Source organism: Capra hircus, chromosome 11, assembly GCF_001704415.2.
Source record: "Capra hircus breed San Clemente chromosome 11, ASM170441v1, whole genome shotgun sequence".
NCBI lineage: Eukaryota > Metazoa > Chordata > Mammalia > Artiodactyla > Bovidae > Capra > Capra hircus.
The window spans coordinates 85,783,602-85,801,489 of NC_030818.1; the positions used below are offsets into that span (position 1 = coordinate 85,783,602).

The window sequence follows — 17,888 nt, forward strand, 5'->3', positions numbered from 1 at the left end:
TTTGAAGTGCATGAGGAAGCTTGCCCCATGACCCAAAGAAGATGTCTCTCCCACTATGGCTGATCTTGATGTCTTAGGTTTCTCAGGCTGCAATATAATCCCAAGATCTCAGGGCAGGATCTGGTCTCTGTATCGTTGTTGTTGTTCAGTCACTAAGTTGTGTCCGACTCTTTGCGACCCCAAGGACCACAGCACATCAGGCTTCCCTATCCTTCACCATCTCCCAGAGCTTGCTGAAACTCAGGTCCAATGAGTCAGTGATGCCACCAACCATCCCATCCTCTGTCTCCCCTTTCTCCTCCTGCCCTCAACCTCTCTGTATCATGGGGCTTATCAAACGATACAGAAGATAGACCTGGGAGTGCAGTGGAATTTAAACAGAACCTCTGAACTAAGCATTGCTCTTTCTTCTATGTGTATCAAAGGCAAACATCTGGAGAAGAGCATTTTAAATGAGTTTCCTCCTGTGGTTGTCCTCTGGGATACAAAGTGGGCACCACCAGAGCCCTAAGTGTCTCAGAGGAAAGGAGAGGTGGGATATGGGAGAAGAAAAGGAGGTAGGGGCCCCTGCAGGGCACTGAATGTGTGCTAAGCACTTTACAAACGCTGTGATTCAGGATCTAAACCTGCTCGCTCATCAGAAATGACTGGAAAAGGCACTGACAGTCTTTATTCTAGGCCCCACTCTAACCGATTGAATCAAACTCTCTAGCGCGAGCTTCGCGAAGCTCCCAGGTCATTCTGGTAGGTGGGAAGCATGCATTACATCATTACCCTCTCACAGCAGCCCATTTTACAGATGAGGCCATTCAAGTGCAGAGGGACTTTCTGAAGCCACAAGGTCAGTACGGGCCAGAGCCAAAGCAAGGAGAAGGAAGTGGGACCCACCTTTCCAGTGGCATTTTTATAGGAAGTCCTGCTGTTTGTTCAGTTGCTAAGTCATGTCCAACTCTGTGACTCCATGGACTGTAGCCCATCAGGCTTCTCTGTCCAGTGGGATTTCCCAGGCAAGAACATTGGAGTGGGTTGTCATTTCCTCCTCCAGGGGATCTTCCCGACCCAGAGATCAAGCCCGAGTCTACTGCATGGCAGGCAGGTTCTTTACCACTAGCGCCACCTGGGAAGCCCAAGACAGATATGCTGCTGCTAAGTCTCTTCAGTCATGTTTGACTCTGTGCGACCCCAGAGACGGCAGCCCACCAGGCTCCTCCATCCCTGGGATTCTCTAGGCAAGAACACTGGAGTGGGTTGCCATTTCCTTCTCCAAAGCATGAAAGTGAAAAGTGAAAGGGAAGTTGCTCAGTCATGTCCAACTCTTAGCAAACCCCATGGACTGCAGCCTACCAGGCTCCTCCATCCCTGGGATTCTCCAGGCAAGAACACTGGAGTGGGTTGCCATTTCCTTCTCCACCAAGACAGATATACTAAGACTCAAAAAGTCCATTGTGTAACTGATAGAAAAGGCCTAGCCATCAGCAGTTATTAAGTAACTCTGAATGCTTTGATCTTAGAAAACAGTAAGAGATTTTTAAATCTAGAATAAGACCAGGGGCCATTGTACATTGTACTGGTCAGATAAAACTCTAAGAAGGACACTGACAAACTAGACTCTGAAGAGTACCAGTTGGTGTCAACAGAAGCAGAAATCACATCTCATCTCACAACAGAGTAAATGGAAGAAGTCAAGCATATCTGGAGAAGAACAGATGAAATAGGGTCATAAACACTGTCTGCGTGCCTGGTAAAGAGACATAGACACTAAAAAAGTGTATATAATATAAACAATATATAAAATATTATAGATAATATTCATAACTATTATAAATCATATATTTATTCACTTATATCTATATATTAATACACAAACATATTTGATGTCTTTAAACTATGTTCTTGGAGAAGACTCTTGAGAGTCCCTTGGACTGCAAGGAGATCAAACCAGTCAATCCTAAAGGAAATCAGTCCGGAATGTTCACTGGAAGCACTTATGCTGAAGCTGAAGCTCCAATACTTTGGCCACCTGATGCAAAGAACCGACTCATTAGAAAAGACCCTGAAGCTGGGAAAGATTGAAGGCAGGAGGTAAAGGGGACCACAGAGGATGAGACGGTTGGATGGCATCACCTACTTGATGGACAGGAGTTAGAGCAATCAACAGGAGTTAGTGATGGACAGGGAAGTCTGGCACAAAGAGTCAGACATGACTGAGCTACTGAACTGATATTTGTGTATATTTTTGTATATGATCTTGTGAGGCTGAACCCCACAGATTGTGAATCTATATTATTCAGAAACTCTGTGAGTCTGATAACCAGGACTGGGAGTGACCACAAGACTCCCACGAGGCCAGCTGTGAGTGTAAGACTACATTACGTGACAGTCAACAAGGCCCCCTCTCAACTAACATTTGAGAATCCCATACATCATGGAGTGTTCTCTCATCCAGAAAATTTCCAAGGGCAGAACTTGTCTCTCCTGCTCCCTGCTGCCACCCCCATGTCATCCTAGGAAGAGGCACCAGTACCAGGGTCAGCTGGAAAATGACTGTCATTCAAGAGAGATGGTCCCTCCTGGAGAAGCAAATCTCTAACTCTGAGTTTCAGGGCTGAGCAGAGATGTGCAGCTGGGAGACTGGCTTGCATGAAAGAGTTCAGTCCTGTGAAAGCTTCCAGAGAAAAATAGGACGGCGGCATTTCCAGGGGAGAGATTAGATCTTAGAAGCAGGAGACTAGCACAGAAATAATGGTTTCACTGCTGGTTGTGAGACCTCAGCCCAATAAAGTAATGTCTCTCAGCACCTCTGTGTATAAACTGAGGCTAATAATCCACCCACATGGTTCTTATGACGCCCCAACACTTTGGCCACCTGAGGCAAAGAGCCGACTCTCTGGGAAAGACCCTGATGCTGGGAAAGGTTGGTAGCAGGAGGAGAAGGGGGTGACAGAGGATGAGATGGTTGGATGGCATCACCGATTCAATGAACATGGACTTGGGTGAATTCTAGGAGATACTGAAGGACAGGGAGGCCTGGCACATTGCAGTCCATGGGGGTCGCAAAGAGTCGGACACAGCTTAGCAACTGAACAGCAACAACAATGGTTCTTAAGAAGACTGATGACAAAAAGAAAATGCTTCATCAGTGCCTAGCATACAGAAAGCACTCAATAAACAACAACAGCAATAATAGACCTAGACATTTGTCATTTTTAAAGCAATTTAAATTATCCATAAATTGCAAATAACTTTATTTGCAAAAATACTGTTCTACAAGGCGGCCACTCAGAGTGCAGCCTATAAGACTCACCGTTCTTCCTCTTTCTATCTGGTAATATTTCACCCACTGGGCATTGCTAACTGGATAAAACCCAGAAACTTGATCCCATCTTGCTTCACCTTTCACTGTGAATTGTCCATCAACGGGCTATTAATAAACTCAGTTTCTGCCCATGTAAGATCAGGAGAAGATATTAGCTAGCCCAAGTGCCCATTTCTTTTATCTTGAACTATTTGAAGTTCAGATCACCTCAGATAAAAATAATTCACTCAAGAATTTCAAAAAAAACTCTCTGATTGTTGGCTGAAACGTTTTATGTATGGATTCAGTTTTCATTTGCCCTTTCTTGTAAGAGAAAAGAGGACAGGGTCCCTTCCAGGTGTGCCCTCTCCTGGGTCCCGATGTCACAGTGCCCTCTAGAGGGCATTTCTGGGCCAGGACACCAGACCCTGAATGACAGCAGTTAAAATACTTAATATTCTTGGGCTGCCCTGGTGGCTCAGATGGTAAATTTCCGCCTGCAATGTGGAAGACCCGGGTTCGATCCCTGGGTTGGGAAGATGACCTGAAGGAGGGCATGGCAACCCACTGCAGTACTCTTGCCTGGAGAATCCCATGGACAGAGGAGCCTGGTGGTCCATGGGGTCCTGGTCTAGAATTACATATCCTAACAGCTGATCCAGTGTTTTTCATTAAACATCTATTGCTAAAATGGAGTCAGGAGACAGTGGAAAAGGGAATCAGGTGTAGGTTTTAAGACCAGCTCTGCTGTAACTACATGAGTGACTCTGGGCAACTGGCTTTCTCTCTGTTAGAGGACACTGACGGGCCATGGGATCACAAAGAGTCGGATGCAACTAAGCACAGCACAGAAAGGGCTGCACTGAAACAGCACCCCCGCCCCCACCCCCCCAGCCATGGCCAACAGATAGGCTCAGCCCACCGAGCTGAAGTCCGGAGACTGTCACTCCGTTTTGCTCCCAAAAGAATTTCAGTCTGTGGTTCCCAAATGGTCAGTTTGGACAGGCTACAGGAGGCTGCCTCCTCCTCCAGGGGGTTCAAACTGCGCTGCATGCAGCCCTGGGTGACTAGGGAGAGAGAGACTGGGGCAGGGGGTGGTTGGCAGGAGGTGGTGGATGCGGGATCTTGAGAGGGGAGGGTACCAAGCATAGCATTTCACAAGTCGCCCCATTTTAATTTCATTTACAAGGAAGAGCCTGCCGACATTGTCACTGATGGCAAGGGTTCTGTAACAGGGATAGCAGGTGCTGCAAATTGTGGCCAGGCCCAGATCTGGAGCCGCGGCCAGCACACAGGGCCCCCTGGGCAGAGTAAAGAAAGAGCACTCTCTGGATGAATGGCTTTCAGGGAGGAGCCCCTTCTTCCTGACCATCCCAGGACCCTCTGCCCCCGAGCCCAGCAAGGTTGGTGAGTGGGGAGCAGGGTGGCTTTCCGCCCTGGGTGATACCTGGGCCAGCACTCTGTGTGGACCGCAAACTTACACAGCCGCCCTGCCACACCCTCATTCCACAAAGGCACCTGATAAGGCTTGTAGATAATGAGCTTAGCTCCTCCGAGTAGGCACTCCTATGCCCACAGCTGTGATTGGTAGACAGCCCTATGGGGGAGGGATCATAGCTCCAGAGTGACAGTAGGCCTGCTCAAAGCCACACCGTGAGCCTAGAACTGAAACGTCCAATTCTGTGTTGCTCTCCTACTGAGACAGAGTCTTGCTCTCTTCATTCATCTAACAATAAACATTTGCAAGTTTCAGGGGAATTTGGAATTTGCTGCCTCCCCTTGCTGTCCCTGCTATAAGGGATGTCCATTCTTCAGCCCCTCCCCCTAGACTATAGATCAACCAGCCAGGAATATCACATTTCCATAATATCCTGCTTTGCCATCCATCCTGCTTTAAAAAAAATTAGGTCTTGTATTCCAAATTTTTGGTTATTATTTGCTTATATTCTTTAACAAATCTAGAAAGGATCTCAAGTAGCTTAGGAAAAAAACTCAAGCAATCAAACTGTTTGCAAATAGATCAAAACCCATGACATGGAACAGGATTTAGAATGATGGGAGGAAGTAGACAGAATTACTCCTGACATCTAGGCTCAGATAATCCTGCTCTCGGGGACTCAACAGAGCCCAGGCCTGGGGCAGCCAGGGCAGAGGAGGAAGATGAAAAACAGGCTCTTGTCCAACAGAAGGACTCACATCGATTCATCACTTTAGACAACATTCCATCCTGTGAGGAATGGATTTATAACACCTCACACGGGGCAGACAGCAACAGAAGAAGGTATCTGGCCCACCGGAGCCTCGGGGGCGGGCATCTTCTAAATCACTCACATGGAATGAGTGTGACCTTTCTGGTGAGCATAGGCTCTGCTCACAGCGCCCTGGGGGTGGCCATGCATCCCACTCCTGTGCCTTTAAACCAGGCCTACTTACCCACAAAACACACCACACAGTCTCTGTCCAGCAGCCAATATCCGCCAACCTCAGGCATTCCAGAATAACTCATCTGGGCCAGACCCTCTGGTGCCACCCTTTCCTACCAGCCTTTCATGTTCCCAGTCTTTCCAGCCTGACATTCTGGTCTTCACCTCCCATTCCTCACTTGAGCTTTACTACAGAGCCATCTCTAAATTGTTTCTGAGTCCCCCTACTCTCTGGCTCCTTCCTCTCCAAGGGTCTCCCCCAACTCAGGGCAGGACTGTGGGGGATCACCCAGTAAGCGCTGGAAGTGGGGTCAAGGAGCCTCGGTGTGTAAATGAAGATGAAACCAGGCAAAAGCTCGCCATCGAGTGATAAGGACCTGGGGGTGCTTACTTTGTAATTTCATTCATTCTCTGCTCCTTCTAGAAACGCCGAGTACTTGCTTTGTGCCAGGGACCAATCTCGGAACAACTAGGACAAAAGCCTGTTCCAAACAGAAGTGGGGGTTTAGAAGGGAAGCATCACTCCCAGCTGGGGTTTCCAGGCAGAGGCTACACTTGGGCCAGCCCTTCAAGGAAAAGTGACGGCTGACAGTGGCAATCCCTCCCCCAGATTCTCTGCTGATTGAGCGTAAACTATGAATGAAGACATGGGGTTGGATAAGCATAGCCACCAGGAGGAAGCTGAAGGGATGAGAAGCTGAGAGAAAGGGAACAGAGGAAATATCTGGAAAGAGAAACAAAGCGTAGTGTACTCCAAATTCAAATGGGAAGAGAAGTTCAAGGTGGTGTCTGAATTTACCCATGTTTCCTGCACGGAAGGAACTGTAGCCTTAAGTCTATAGCCATGCCTAGAAAATATGTCCTCTGACAGGTTCAGTCTCCCCCTCTGTAAATTGGGGGGTTGCAGGCTTCCCTGCTGGTTCAGTGGTGAAGAATCCACCTGCCAGTGCAGGAGACACTGATTCCATCTGTCCAGGGAGCTCATATTTTCCCCAGTTCTGTCCCACCACAGCAAAAATTTGAAGCAATAGACGGACCAGTGTTACAGCTTGGAGTTACAGCTTAGTTTTATTTGGCAAGCAAAGGAACATACATCCTCTAGGCATGAGGGTGGGCTAACCCAAAAGATGCGAAGAGAAGAAAGCCCATGGCGTCTCAGTATTGGTTCTTTTTATGTTTTTTTCTCCTTCTCCTGAGCCTGCCTTAGGCTGGGCTAACCAGGAGGGCTGTTTGCTTCACCTGAGGTTCTCACTCCGGTCCTCAGACCTTCCTTTGTTCTATTTTCATGGGCTTTTCCCCTTCTTTGTCTTTTAACCACCACTATTTTGGACTCCTTTTTTCTGTTCTAACTACCTAACACATCCCTGGTCCAGGAGGATCCCACATGCCGAGAAGCCGACTAAGTTCGTGCGCCACAACTACTGAGCCCGTGCTCCGCAACAAGAGAACCCACCGCGATGAGAAGAACATGTACCTCAACCAGAGTATCCCTGCCTGCTGCAACTAGAGAAAAGCCCCAAATGAAGACCCACAGCCAGAGATAGACACATTGTTTAGAAATGAGGGGTTGCACCAGATCTGGGGTCTTAAACACTGTGATTCAGGGACCAAAAGTACATTTCTAGCCTCGACCTCTTCCTTGATTCCATCATTGACCTCCAATTCCAGAAGCTTCTCACCTCCATTGCAACCACCCTGGTCCAAACCACCTTCACCTCCCTGTGGGATTAATACAACAACCTCCCAACTGGTCCCCTGCTCCTGCACGGCCCCCGGTGCCCCCAGGACTTCCTGTCTCAGTCAGAGTCAAGGCCAATTCCTTGATGATGCCTGGTCAGATCCACCCCTCCGTTACTTTCTGATACAAACTCTTATTCTTCCCCTTATGGTCTTAGCCCAGCCACACTGGCGTCTTTGTTGTTCCTCAAACCTGCCAATGGCCTCCAACCTCAAGCGGGGCCTGGACACCCACCAAGCCCTCTGCTCACCCCCGCCTCCTGCCCAGATGTGCTTTGTCAAGTGAGGATCATTCTTGATGTTGCCAAAAGGTGGAGTTCCATGTCCAGAAGCCAGTATGGATCCAGGGCCAGCCCCAGATCAGTGAGGACCAGCGTGACACCAGCCTATGGTTCACAGACCTTACAGCTCACACTGAATTTTTCAGTGACTTGTCCTCTTCCACAGCTCCTACTATATGCTTCATGCAGCTGCTAAGACTCTCAAACCTCACCCCATTTACCCTCATGATAAGCTAACAAAGGTGGTTTATTAGTCCCAGTGGTAAAAATGAAGAGCCCGAGGATCAGAGTGGCTCAAAGCACCTTGGTGGAGGTGGGATGGGGAGGCCCCGCCCCCACCTTCTCATCTCTGTAGAGCCTGGGGCGAGGGTCAGGGGCCAGGAAGTCTGTGCCTTGCTATTTCAAATCCTGAAAGATGATGCTGTGAAAGTGCTGCACTCAATATGCCAGCAAATGTGGAAAACTCAGCAGTGGCCACAGGACTGGAAAAGGTCAGTTTTCATTCCAATCCCAAAGAAAGGCAATGCCAAAGAATGCTCAAACTACCACACAGTTGCACTCATCTCACACGCTAGTAAAGTAATGCTCAAAATTCTCCAAGCCGGGCTTCAGCAATATGTGAACCGTGAACTTCCAGATGTTCAAGCTGGTTTTAGAAAAGGCAGAGAAACCAGAGATCAAATTGCCAACATCCACTGGATCATGGAAAAAGCAAGAGAGTTCCAGAAAAACATCTATTTCTGCTTTATTGACTATGCCAAAGCCTTTGACTGTGTGGATCACAATAAACTGTGGAAAATTCTGAAAGAGATGGGAATACCCGACCACCTGACCTGTCTCTTGAGAAACCTATCTGCAGGTCAGGAAGCAATAGTTAGAACTGGACATGAAACAACAGACTGGTTCCAAATACATCAAGGAATACATCAAGGAGTACTTCAAGGCTGTATATTGTCACCCTGCTTATATAACTTATATGCAGAGTACATCATGAGAAACGCTGGACTGGAAGAAACACAAGCTGGAATCAAGATTGCCGGGAGAAATATCAATAACCTCAGATATGCAGATGACACTACCCTTATGGCAGAAAGTGAAGAGGAGCTAAAAAGCCTCTTGATGAAAGTGAAAGAGGAGAGTGAAAAAGTTGCCTTAAAGCTCAACATTCAGAAAACGAAGATCATGGCATCTGGTCCCATCACTTTATGGCAAATAGATGGGGAAACAGTGGAAACAGTGTCAGATTTTATTTTTCTGGGCTCCAAAATCACTGCAGATGGTGACTGCAGCCATGAAATTAAGACACTTACTGCTTGGAAGGAAAGTTATGACCAACCTAGACAGCATATTCAAAAGCAGAGACATTACTTTACCAACAAAGGTCCATCTAGTCAAGGCTAGGGTTTTTCCAGTAGTTATGTATGGATGTGAGAGTTGGACTATGAAGAAAGCTGAGCACTGAAGAATTTATGCTTTTGAACTGTGGTACTGGAGAAGACTGTTGAGAGTCCCATGGACTGCAAGGAGATCCAGCCAGTCCATTCTGAAGGAGATCAGTCCTGGGTGTTCTTTGGAAGGAATGATGCTAAAGCTGAAACTCCAGTACTTTGGCCACCTCGTGCAAAGAGTTAACTCATTGGAAAAGACTCTGATGCTGGGAGGGATTGGGGGCAGGAAGAAGAGGGGATGACAGGGGGTGAGATGGCTGGATGGCATCACGGACTCGATGGACGTGAGTCTGAGGGAACTCCGGGAGCTGGTGATGGACAGGGAGGCCTGGTGTGCTGCGATTCATGGGGCCGCAAAGAGTCGGACACGACTGAGCGACTGAACTGAACTGAGGTGATTAAAGCAAAGAAATTGAGGAAAACAGTAGGATGGGAAAGATTAGAGATCTCTTTTAGAAAATTATAGATACCGAGGGAAGATTTCATGCAAAGATGGGAACAATAAAGTACAGAAATGGTACGGACCTAACCAAAGCAGAAAATATTAAGAAGAGGTGGCAAGAATACAGAAGAACTGTACAAAAAAGATCTTCATGACCCAGATAACTCAATGGTGTGATCACTCACCTAGAGCCAGATATCCTGTAATCCAAAGTAGGCCTTAGGAAGCATCACTACAAACAAAGCTAGTGAAGGTAATGGAATTCCAGCTGAGCTATTTCAAATCCTAAAAAAATGATGCTGTGAAAGTGCTGCACTCAGTATGTCAGCAAATTTGGAAAACTCAGCAGTGGCCACAGGACTGGAAAAGGTCAGTTTTAATTCCAATCCCAAAGAAAGGCAATGCCAAAGAATGTTCAAACTTCTTCACAATTGCACTCATTTCACACACTAGCAAAGTAATGCTCAAAATTCTCCAAGCTAGGCTTCAACAGTACATGAACTGAGAACTTCCAGATGCTCAAGTTACATTTAGAAAAGGCAGAGGAACCAGAGATTAAATTGCCAACATCTGTTGAATCATAGAAAAAGCAACAGAATTCCAGAAAAACATCTACTTCTGCTTCATTGACTACACTAAAGCCTTTGACTGTGTGGATTATAACAAATTGTAGAAAATTCTTAAAGAGATTGGAATATCAGACCACCTTACCTGCCTCCTGAGAAACCTGTATGCAGGTTAAGAAGCAACAGTTAGAAGTGGACATGGAACAACAGACTGGTTCCAATTTGGGAAAGGAGTATGTCAAGGCCGTATATTGTCACCCTACTCCTTTAACTTATATGCAAGTACATCATGGAAAATGGCAGGCTGAATGAAGCACAAGCTGGAATCAAGATTTTTGGGAGAAATATAAATAACCTCAAATATGCAGATGACAACACCCTAATGGCAGAAAGTGAAGAGGAACTAAAAAGCCTCTTGATGAAGTTAAAAGAAAAGAGTGAATAAGCCGGCTTAAAACTCAGCATTCAAAAAATGAAGATCACAGCATCCAGTCCCATCACTTCATGGCAAATAGATGAGGGGATAATGGAAACAGTGAGAGACTTTATTTTCTTGGGATTCAAAATCACTGCAGATGGAGACTGTAGCCGTGAAATTAAAAGACCCTTGCTCCTTGAAAGAAAAGCTTTGACAAAGGTAGATAGCATATTAAAAAGCAGAGACATTACTTTGCCAACAAAGGTCTGTCTAGTCAAAGCTATGGTTTTTCCAGTAGTCATATATGGATGTGAGAGTTGGACCATAAAGTCGGCTGAATGCTGAAGAATTGATGCTTTTGAACTGTGGTGTTGGAGAAGACTCTTGAGAGTCCCTTGGACTGCATGCAAGGAGATCCAACCAGTCCATCCTAAAGGAGGTCAGTCCTGAATATTCATTGGAAGGACTGATGCTGAAACTCCAATACTTTGGCCACCTGATGTGAAGAACTGACTCAAGAGAAAAGACCCTGATGCTGGGAAAGACTGAAGGCAGGAGGAGAAGGGGACGACAGAGGATGAGATGGTTGGATGACATCACTGACTCAATGGACATCAGTTTGAGCAAACTCTAGAAGATGATGAAGGATAGGGAACCCTAGCATGCTGCAGTCCATGATATCCATAGAGTCAGACAAGGCTGAAGGACTGAGCAACAAACTCAGTTTAATCTATTTAATATTTAATCTATTCCCTTAGCTTTTCTGCTAACACATCAAGGCATGGTGTCTGCAGGGAAGAACATCCTCAGGGAGCCGGACCACACAGTTTCTGCCTCCTGCACTAACGTTAGACCCTAATCTTTGTGTGAAACACAGCACTGCCATACAAAGTCCTCCAAACCTCTCTAGCCCTGACAGGAGGAGATGATTAGGACCCCCTAAGTGGCAGTGAGAAAAGACCTTTGGGTACAAGCTGTGGGTGAGGGGATGGCCCCAAAGCCAAATGCAGGTATGACCTTACAGATGTGTACCAGGTAGGGTGATCACCCCACTTCAGAGCAAAAGGGGGTGCTGTAATATTACATCAAGGCAAAAGGTATAAATCCAGCTGACCCAGACATGTAACACAACTGTGTTAGGAGCTCTGGGCAACACCAAGATGGAGACACTCTGGTTGCCCTCGGGGCTCACAGCCCAACAGGAGAGAAGAGGTTATAAATAAGGAGAACAGAACAGACAGAAAGGGAAGGTGGCAGCAAGAGTCAGAGTTTAAAAGCACAGTGCAGAATGTAATCCAACAACAGTTTCCTGCAAGGAGTTTAATCACAAACAAGCTTAATGAGGAATTCAGATTTGATCCAGTAACCACTGACTTTGTACCACCGAGTTTCTGTCCGCACCATCCTGTTTCTGTCCCTAGTAGAAGTCTTATCGGCCACTTGGCTGTGATACGACGGGGTGGTGGTTTTCCTGTAGCTTTTCTGTTTTCCTGTTTGTAAGCACTCGCAGAGTCGGACACGACTGAGCGACTGACCTGAACTGAACTGAACTGAACTCAACTCAACTGAACTGAACTGAACTGAACTGAAGCACTCTGTAGTGGCAGAGTACCACCTCCAGGGGGCGCTCCAGACCTCCCCTTCGACTTCACAGGAAGCAGGTGTCGGGTGGGTGGGCCCAGGCCACTGGAGAGAAGGAGCAAGGAGGCCAAAAGCTCTGCTTCCCATGGCGGGTACGTGTGGGGACTGCTTCCTGGTTTCTCTCTCTGCCCGTCTCCCCATCACCGAGCCAGGGAGCCGGTAGTTTCATGCTGATCCCAGGCAGTAGCCTCTTGGGATCCTGCCTGGATCAGGTGGGCAAACAGGTGTCTCAACTCAGCTGGGCCTCTGGGGAGAGGTGGACACTGTCCCTGAGTCTGTCTTTCCATGCCCCCAGTACTGTCAGGGGTGCTGGCCCTAGGGGTCCCTTAGGAAAGTGGTCCCGGAGGCCAAGACCTGGCTTCTGCCCAGGGTTCTGGTCAGCTTTGCCAACGGAGTTTAGTGGCAAACATGTGCTCTGGGAAGTTGGGGCCCAAAGTCCAGCCCCTTGCCAAGTCTCAGGGGCTGGAGACGGCAGGATGGGTCTGAGGTCCTGATGGTCATTCCCTGGAGACCCAGCTAAGATAATGGGCTCAGCCCCTCCAAGGAGAGGCACTTGCTGAGCAACACATGGTCACAGTAGGTGAGGACAGAGCCAAGAGCAGGAAGCTCTTGAGAGGCCTTGAATGCCGAGCCAAAAGGTCTGAACAAAGGCTCACTCTGAATTCTCCATATTAGGGGATGTGGGGCTCTGATTTGGTACATTATCTCTTTACCATGCTGAGATCAACAGTCCAAATGCAAATGATTTTCTCTTCACTGGTATTTACAACCCAACTTGTAACAAGCTATTTTTTTTTTCAGGTTTATTAATGATAGCTCATTTACCAAGCACTTGGTACCAAAGCTCTGATACTTTGGCCACCTAATGAGAACAGCCAATTCATTGGAAAAAGATTCTGATGCTGGGGAAGACTGCAGGCAGAAGAAGAAGAGGGCGGCAGAGGATGAGATGGTTGGATGGCATCACCGATTCAATGGACATGAAACAGGGTGAACTCCAGGAGATGATGAGGGACAGGGAGGCCTGGTGGGCTTCAGTCCATGGGGTCGCACAGAGTCGGACACAACTTAGCAAGTGAACAACAGTGAGCAACCAAGTCCCTGTGATTATTATATTATTAGGTATTGTTAAGTCCCATTTTACAGATAAGAAAACTTAGGCTCCAGTTAATCAAACTTGCAGGTGGTAAAACTAAAGCTTGAGCCCAGGCGCTGTGTGGCCCTGGATTCACACCAAGTCCCACGTATTTGGTCCGTGACTGTTTGCTTTCTCTCACAGGCTGGGGGTCTGACCGAGATGGATGTCACCATGCATGCCCCAACTCAGGAAACATAAAATCCCAAACGGCTTGAGGAACTGAATTTGCAGAATTAGCTTTAGGAGAACACCCTGTTCTTGCAAAGCCCAGCTGTCACTCAGGCTGAACCCTTGACCTAGAAGTCTCTGCCCACCACCCCTCCCCCCCATGTGTTTATTGAAATCCTACCCTCCTCCCAAGGCCTGGCTCTGATGCCAGCTTCACAAAGACGCCTTTCCCAGCCCTGCCAGTGGTAATTCCTCCTGATCTGTGTCCACAGGAACTTGGCAGCTGGCAGATGCACCCACTCACACTCCACACTGACCTCCTGCGGGTGGGGACCAGGTCTCACCCATCACTGTGCCCCATGGGGTTCTATACACGCTCAAAGCCTGGACATCAAGCTCACAGCCTCTGGGAAGGGATGTGGCCTGTGTCCAGGGAACTGTTGCCAACTTAACAGGTGCCTCCCAGGGCTCTCGGCACTGCCAGCTGCCCTTTCCTGGCCCCAGGAATGAAAGTGCCCCACGATGGCTGAGCCATTCTTACCCTCCCCAGAAGCAGCCAGCTCAGCCCGGCTCCTGGCCACAGCAGCTGCAGTTCCCGCCTCTCCTGCCCTGCTTGGCCAGCTCTCTTGCAGCCTCCTCCTAAGCTTTCCTGCATGACAGGCAGTCCATCTGGGCATCCACCTTGATTTCCTGCTTTGTGTTCCACTCCAGCTTTGCTGAAGCCTCACTCAGGACCTGGCCTCCTCTGTCCTCCTGGGGCTGGACCCAGCCCCCAGCAGTGGAAGGAGGCCAGGGCTCTCCCTGGAGCCCCGTTAGACTCCCAGGATCCCTGCCCTGCAGCCACCCTTAAGCTCAGCAGGTCAGATTCTTCTGGATGTGGGCACCAGCAGGAGTCAAGCCCAAGTTCCTGGGCCCATTTAAATCCTGCACCCAGGGGTGGACAGTCTGCAGGGCCAGCACAGCAGCTCCAGAGTCCAGCAAACTGTCCCCCACCACCCTTCACCCTCTCCTGCCATGGACACCTGCCTCTGCCAGGAAGACAGTCACAGATGTCACACAGCAAGGGGTCCAGGCCACAGTGCACAGCCAGAGGGCTTTGGGAATTTTAGAATCGAGCACACGGGGCAGTGAAGGGGTTGAAATGAAAAAAGAACTAGAGACTTTGAAATCCTTTCTGTGGCTTAATTATAATGAGCCTCCAGGGAAACACAGGGCGACCTCAGTTGACAAAGTTCCCAGACGACCTCCCAAGCAGTGAAATGATTGGCATTTTACTATCTATCTTATTAATATTTACACTCTGCTGTAGAATCGAAACCTTTTCTAATACACATAATTTAATAACCAGGAAAAATTACCAATAATCCAAAGATAAAAGCAGAAAGCAGACATTGTCAGAGCTTCCTCGGATCACAGCATCCGCAGGTGTGGGGAATGATGATGGGGCTGGGCTACCACCCTGCCTCCATCTTCCCCACCCCCTCCCACCCCCGAGCCACTTGTCGGGCAACATCAAAACCTCAGTTTCCCCGGGCTGTCAAATGGGAATGACATTTGACAGCCCGGGGAAACTGGACGAGAGAGATGGGCTGTACAAGAGAGATGTCATGATGATAAGACCTGTGTCCCAGGGCCGAGGAGACTCGGTCCCAGTGTGGACGTGGGAGAGCTTTCCAAGAGCGCAGTGCTGCCCACACACGGGAAGAACGGGGCACTTCTCAGGGCTGCTCTGTTAAAGAGAGACATTCCAGGAATGGGAAACAAGACACAACCGTCTTAATCTCCAATGAACCACAAAACCGTCTGTTTAGCTAGAGTGTGAGTGCCGTCGATGTACAGAGCATTCCTGCCCTCCGCCTGCAGAGGGAGGCTCACTGCGCAGCCACCTCTGCGAGCATCTGTCGGCCCAGGAAACACCAGCCCAAAGGGCCACATGGCAAAGGCTGGGAGCAGAATCCAGAGGCCCTTTCTCAGGTGTCCCCTGCCCCCCGCATCTCCACCTGAATACCAACAGCAAGGTCCCATGTCGCTGCAGAGAAAGGAGCTGCCCTGAGGGTGGACGTGACTGAAGTGACAATGACAGGGGCTTCGGGGAACCGGCAGCCAGGAGGCTGTGCCTGCTCCCTGCACGCCACACCCCTTACCCTCTCCCCATAGGTGCAACGGACCCCAAGCTCTGTTTCCAGGGTGTGTGGAACCCTCCAGGACCAGCTCAGCCTCCGCAGCTGGGGGCCAAACCAGGAGTGTCAAAGGTGTCCTAGACATTTGGGGCGGGGGAGTGACGCATTGGTGGTTTCCCTGGTGGCTTAGACGTAAAGAATCCGCCTGCAATGCAGGAGACCAGGATTTGATCCCTGGGTCGGGAAGATCCCCTGGAGGAGGAAATGGCAACCCACTCCAGCATTCTTGCCTGGAGCATCCCCATGGACCGAAGAGCCTGGCGGGCTGCAGTCCATGGGGTTACAAAGAGTCAGACACAATTCTGTGACTAAACCACTACCGTTAACACATTATGTTCGCTGTGGCCAAACCCTCAGCCTTTGGAAGAAATAGCCAAGCCCAAACTCGAGTCCAGGCTCCACCCTTGGTCCACACTTCCACTTGGGGTTATCTGAACAACCTGTACTCATGCTTTTGGGGCTTCACACAAACATAACTACCTGTGAAAAAAGCCTGGACATCTAGGATGAGATCTAGAAAACACAGATGGTGCAACCTCTGGCTTTGGAGTCTAGGGGTGCCCGCAGCACACGCATCACACTCTCTGACACAACCGTGCTCAAATGCCTGTGTTGGTCCCGTAACTTCAACCCTCGGGGCCTCCCCTCCTTGCCCGCACGCAGACACAGAAGGCAGCAAGCATTTCCTGCACAGTGCCTGGTGAGCAGGAGTTCTCAAATAACTTTCTGTCTTGAGTATTAAAGCAATCACTATTACTCTCCATCCAAGGCAAAGAAAAACGCCTTGACTTCTTGAGTCAGTTCTAAACCCTTTTCCATAAATGCAGCCTCCATCACAGGAGCCTCTAGGGAGCGGCTGGTCCCATTACTTCTTTGGAAAAATGTGGACGCACCGATCTTCTACGAGACCCACAGGGCCCCAGGCAGCGGAGGGGGGTGGGGCGGTTTGCATGTGGCCATGCCCTGGCCCTTACCCATGACCAAGGTGAGTCCGGGCGGCTCTTTGCCTGTGGGGGCTCCCAGGTGGGGTCACAGGCGTGGTCCTGCTCCTCCATGGCTGGGGTCGGGGGGACGCCAGTGGCCTCCCCACCCAGCACCCAGAGAACGGTGTCTGCGGAGGCTAATTTCAAGAGCTGGGAGGCTGGCCCAGTGACACTGAGCCCAGAGCAGGCAGCTTCTCTTTCCACCCAGGAGCCCGGCCAAGTCACAAGGCTCAGGAAAAGAGCAGAGTGTTGAATTGCAAATCCTCTCCCACCTGGGACTGGCTAACAAAACAACACCGGGACACCTCCCGGTCCCTGAAGGATGCAGAGGTCTTCCAGCAGATGCCAGTTTCTCTGGACTCTGTGAGACTGACACCCGGTCACAGGGCATGACCTGCTAGGTGCCCTTGCCTCACCACTGCCTTTCCCAAGGTCACACAGCCACAAAGGACAGAACTGTGATTCAAACCCATGAGTGCTGCCTCCAGAGGCGATCTGTGGGGAGGACGTGCTGGGGAGAGACACCACCTCACGTGCTGGGTGCAGGGAACCTCGCAAAAGAGGATATGCAGGTCCTCAGTCCACTCGCCTTCTCCTCTACCACTGTCGTGTCATGTGAAAGTCTTAGGCCCTCAGTCCTGTCTGACTCTTTGAGATCCCCTGGACAGTAGCCCACCAGGGTCCTCTGTCCATGGGATGCTCCAGGCAAGAATACTGGAGTGGGTAGCCATGCCCCGCCCCAGGGGATCTTCCCAATCCAGGGATCAAACCGGGGTCTACTGCACTGCAGGCAGATTCTTTACCACCTGAGCCACCAGGGAAGCCACTGGTTTCCCACAGAAGTGACGAGGAATCCTTTCTTCCCCTGCACGGGCACCCTTTGGGGAGTCAGGAAGGCTGGGGTCAGCGGCCCCCCTTCCCCAGGGGACCACAGGCATCACCTCCATCACACTCAGCAGCGTCATCATGACGACTCGCTGGACCTGAGTGCTGCCTGCACACCAGGAAGCCAGGGAAGGGAGGAAACAACACTTTCAGACACGCCACCAGGTGGTCTACTGCTCTCCGGTACACGTTCTGCACGGCAGCCCTATGAGGTTACGGAAGTGAAAGAGGAGCTTAAAGAACTGGTCTTGGGTCACAAAGCGGGAAGTGACTAAGCAGGGTC

At 49.4% G+C, this 17,888-nt stretch overlaps 1 protein-coding gene across 2 annotated transcripts in view; it reads right to left on the bottom strand.

Moving 5' to 3' along the window:
- Positions 1-16,833, bottom strand: part of LPIN1 (lipin 1) — a 127,664-nt gene extending 110,831 nt beyond the window's left edge. Inside the window, exon 1 of one of the 2 annotated variants that reach the window (XM_005686993.3) lies at positions 16,712-16,833. In XM_005686993.3, the coding sequence (XP_005687050.3) occupies positions 16,712-16,792 (81 nt within the window). In that variant the 5' untranslated portion in view covers positions 16,793-16,833. The remainder of the gene's footprint in view (positions 1-16,711) is intronic. The other variant, XM_005686992.3, reaches the window with a different exon arrangement.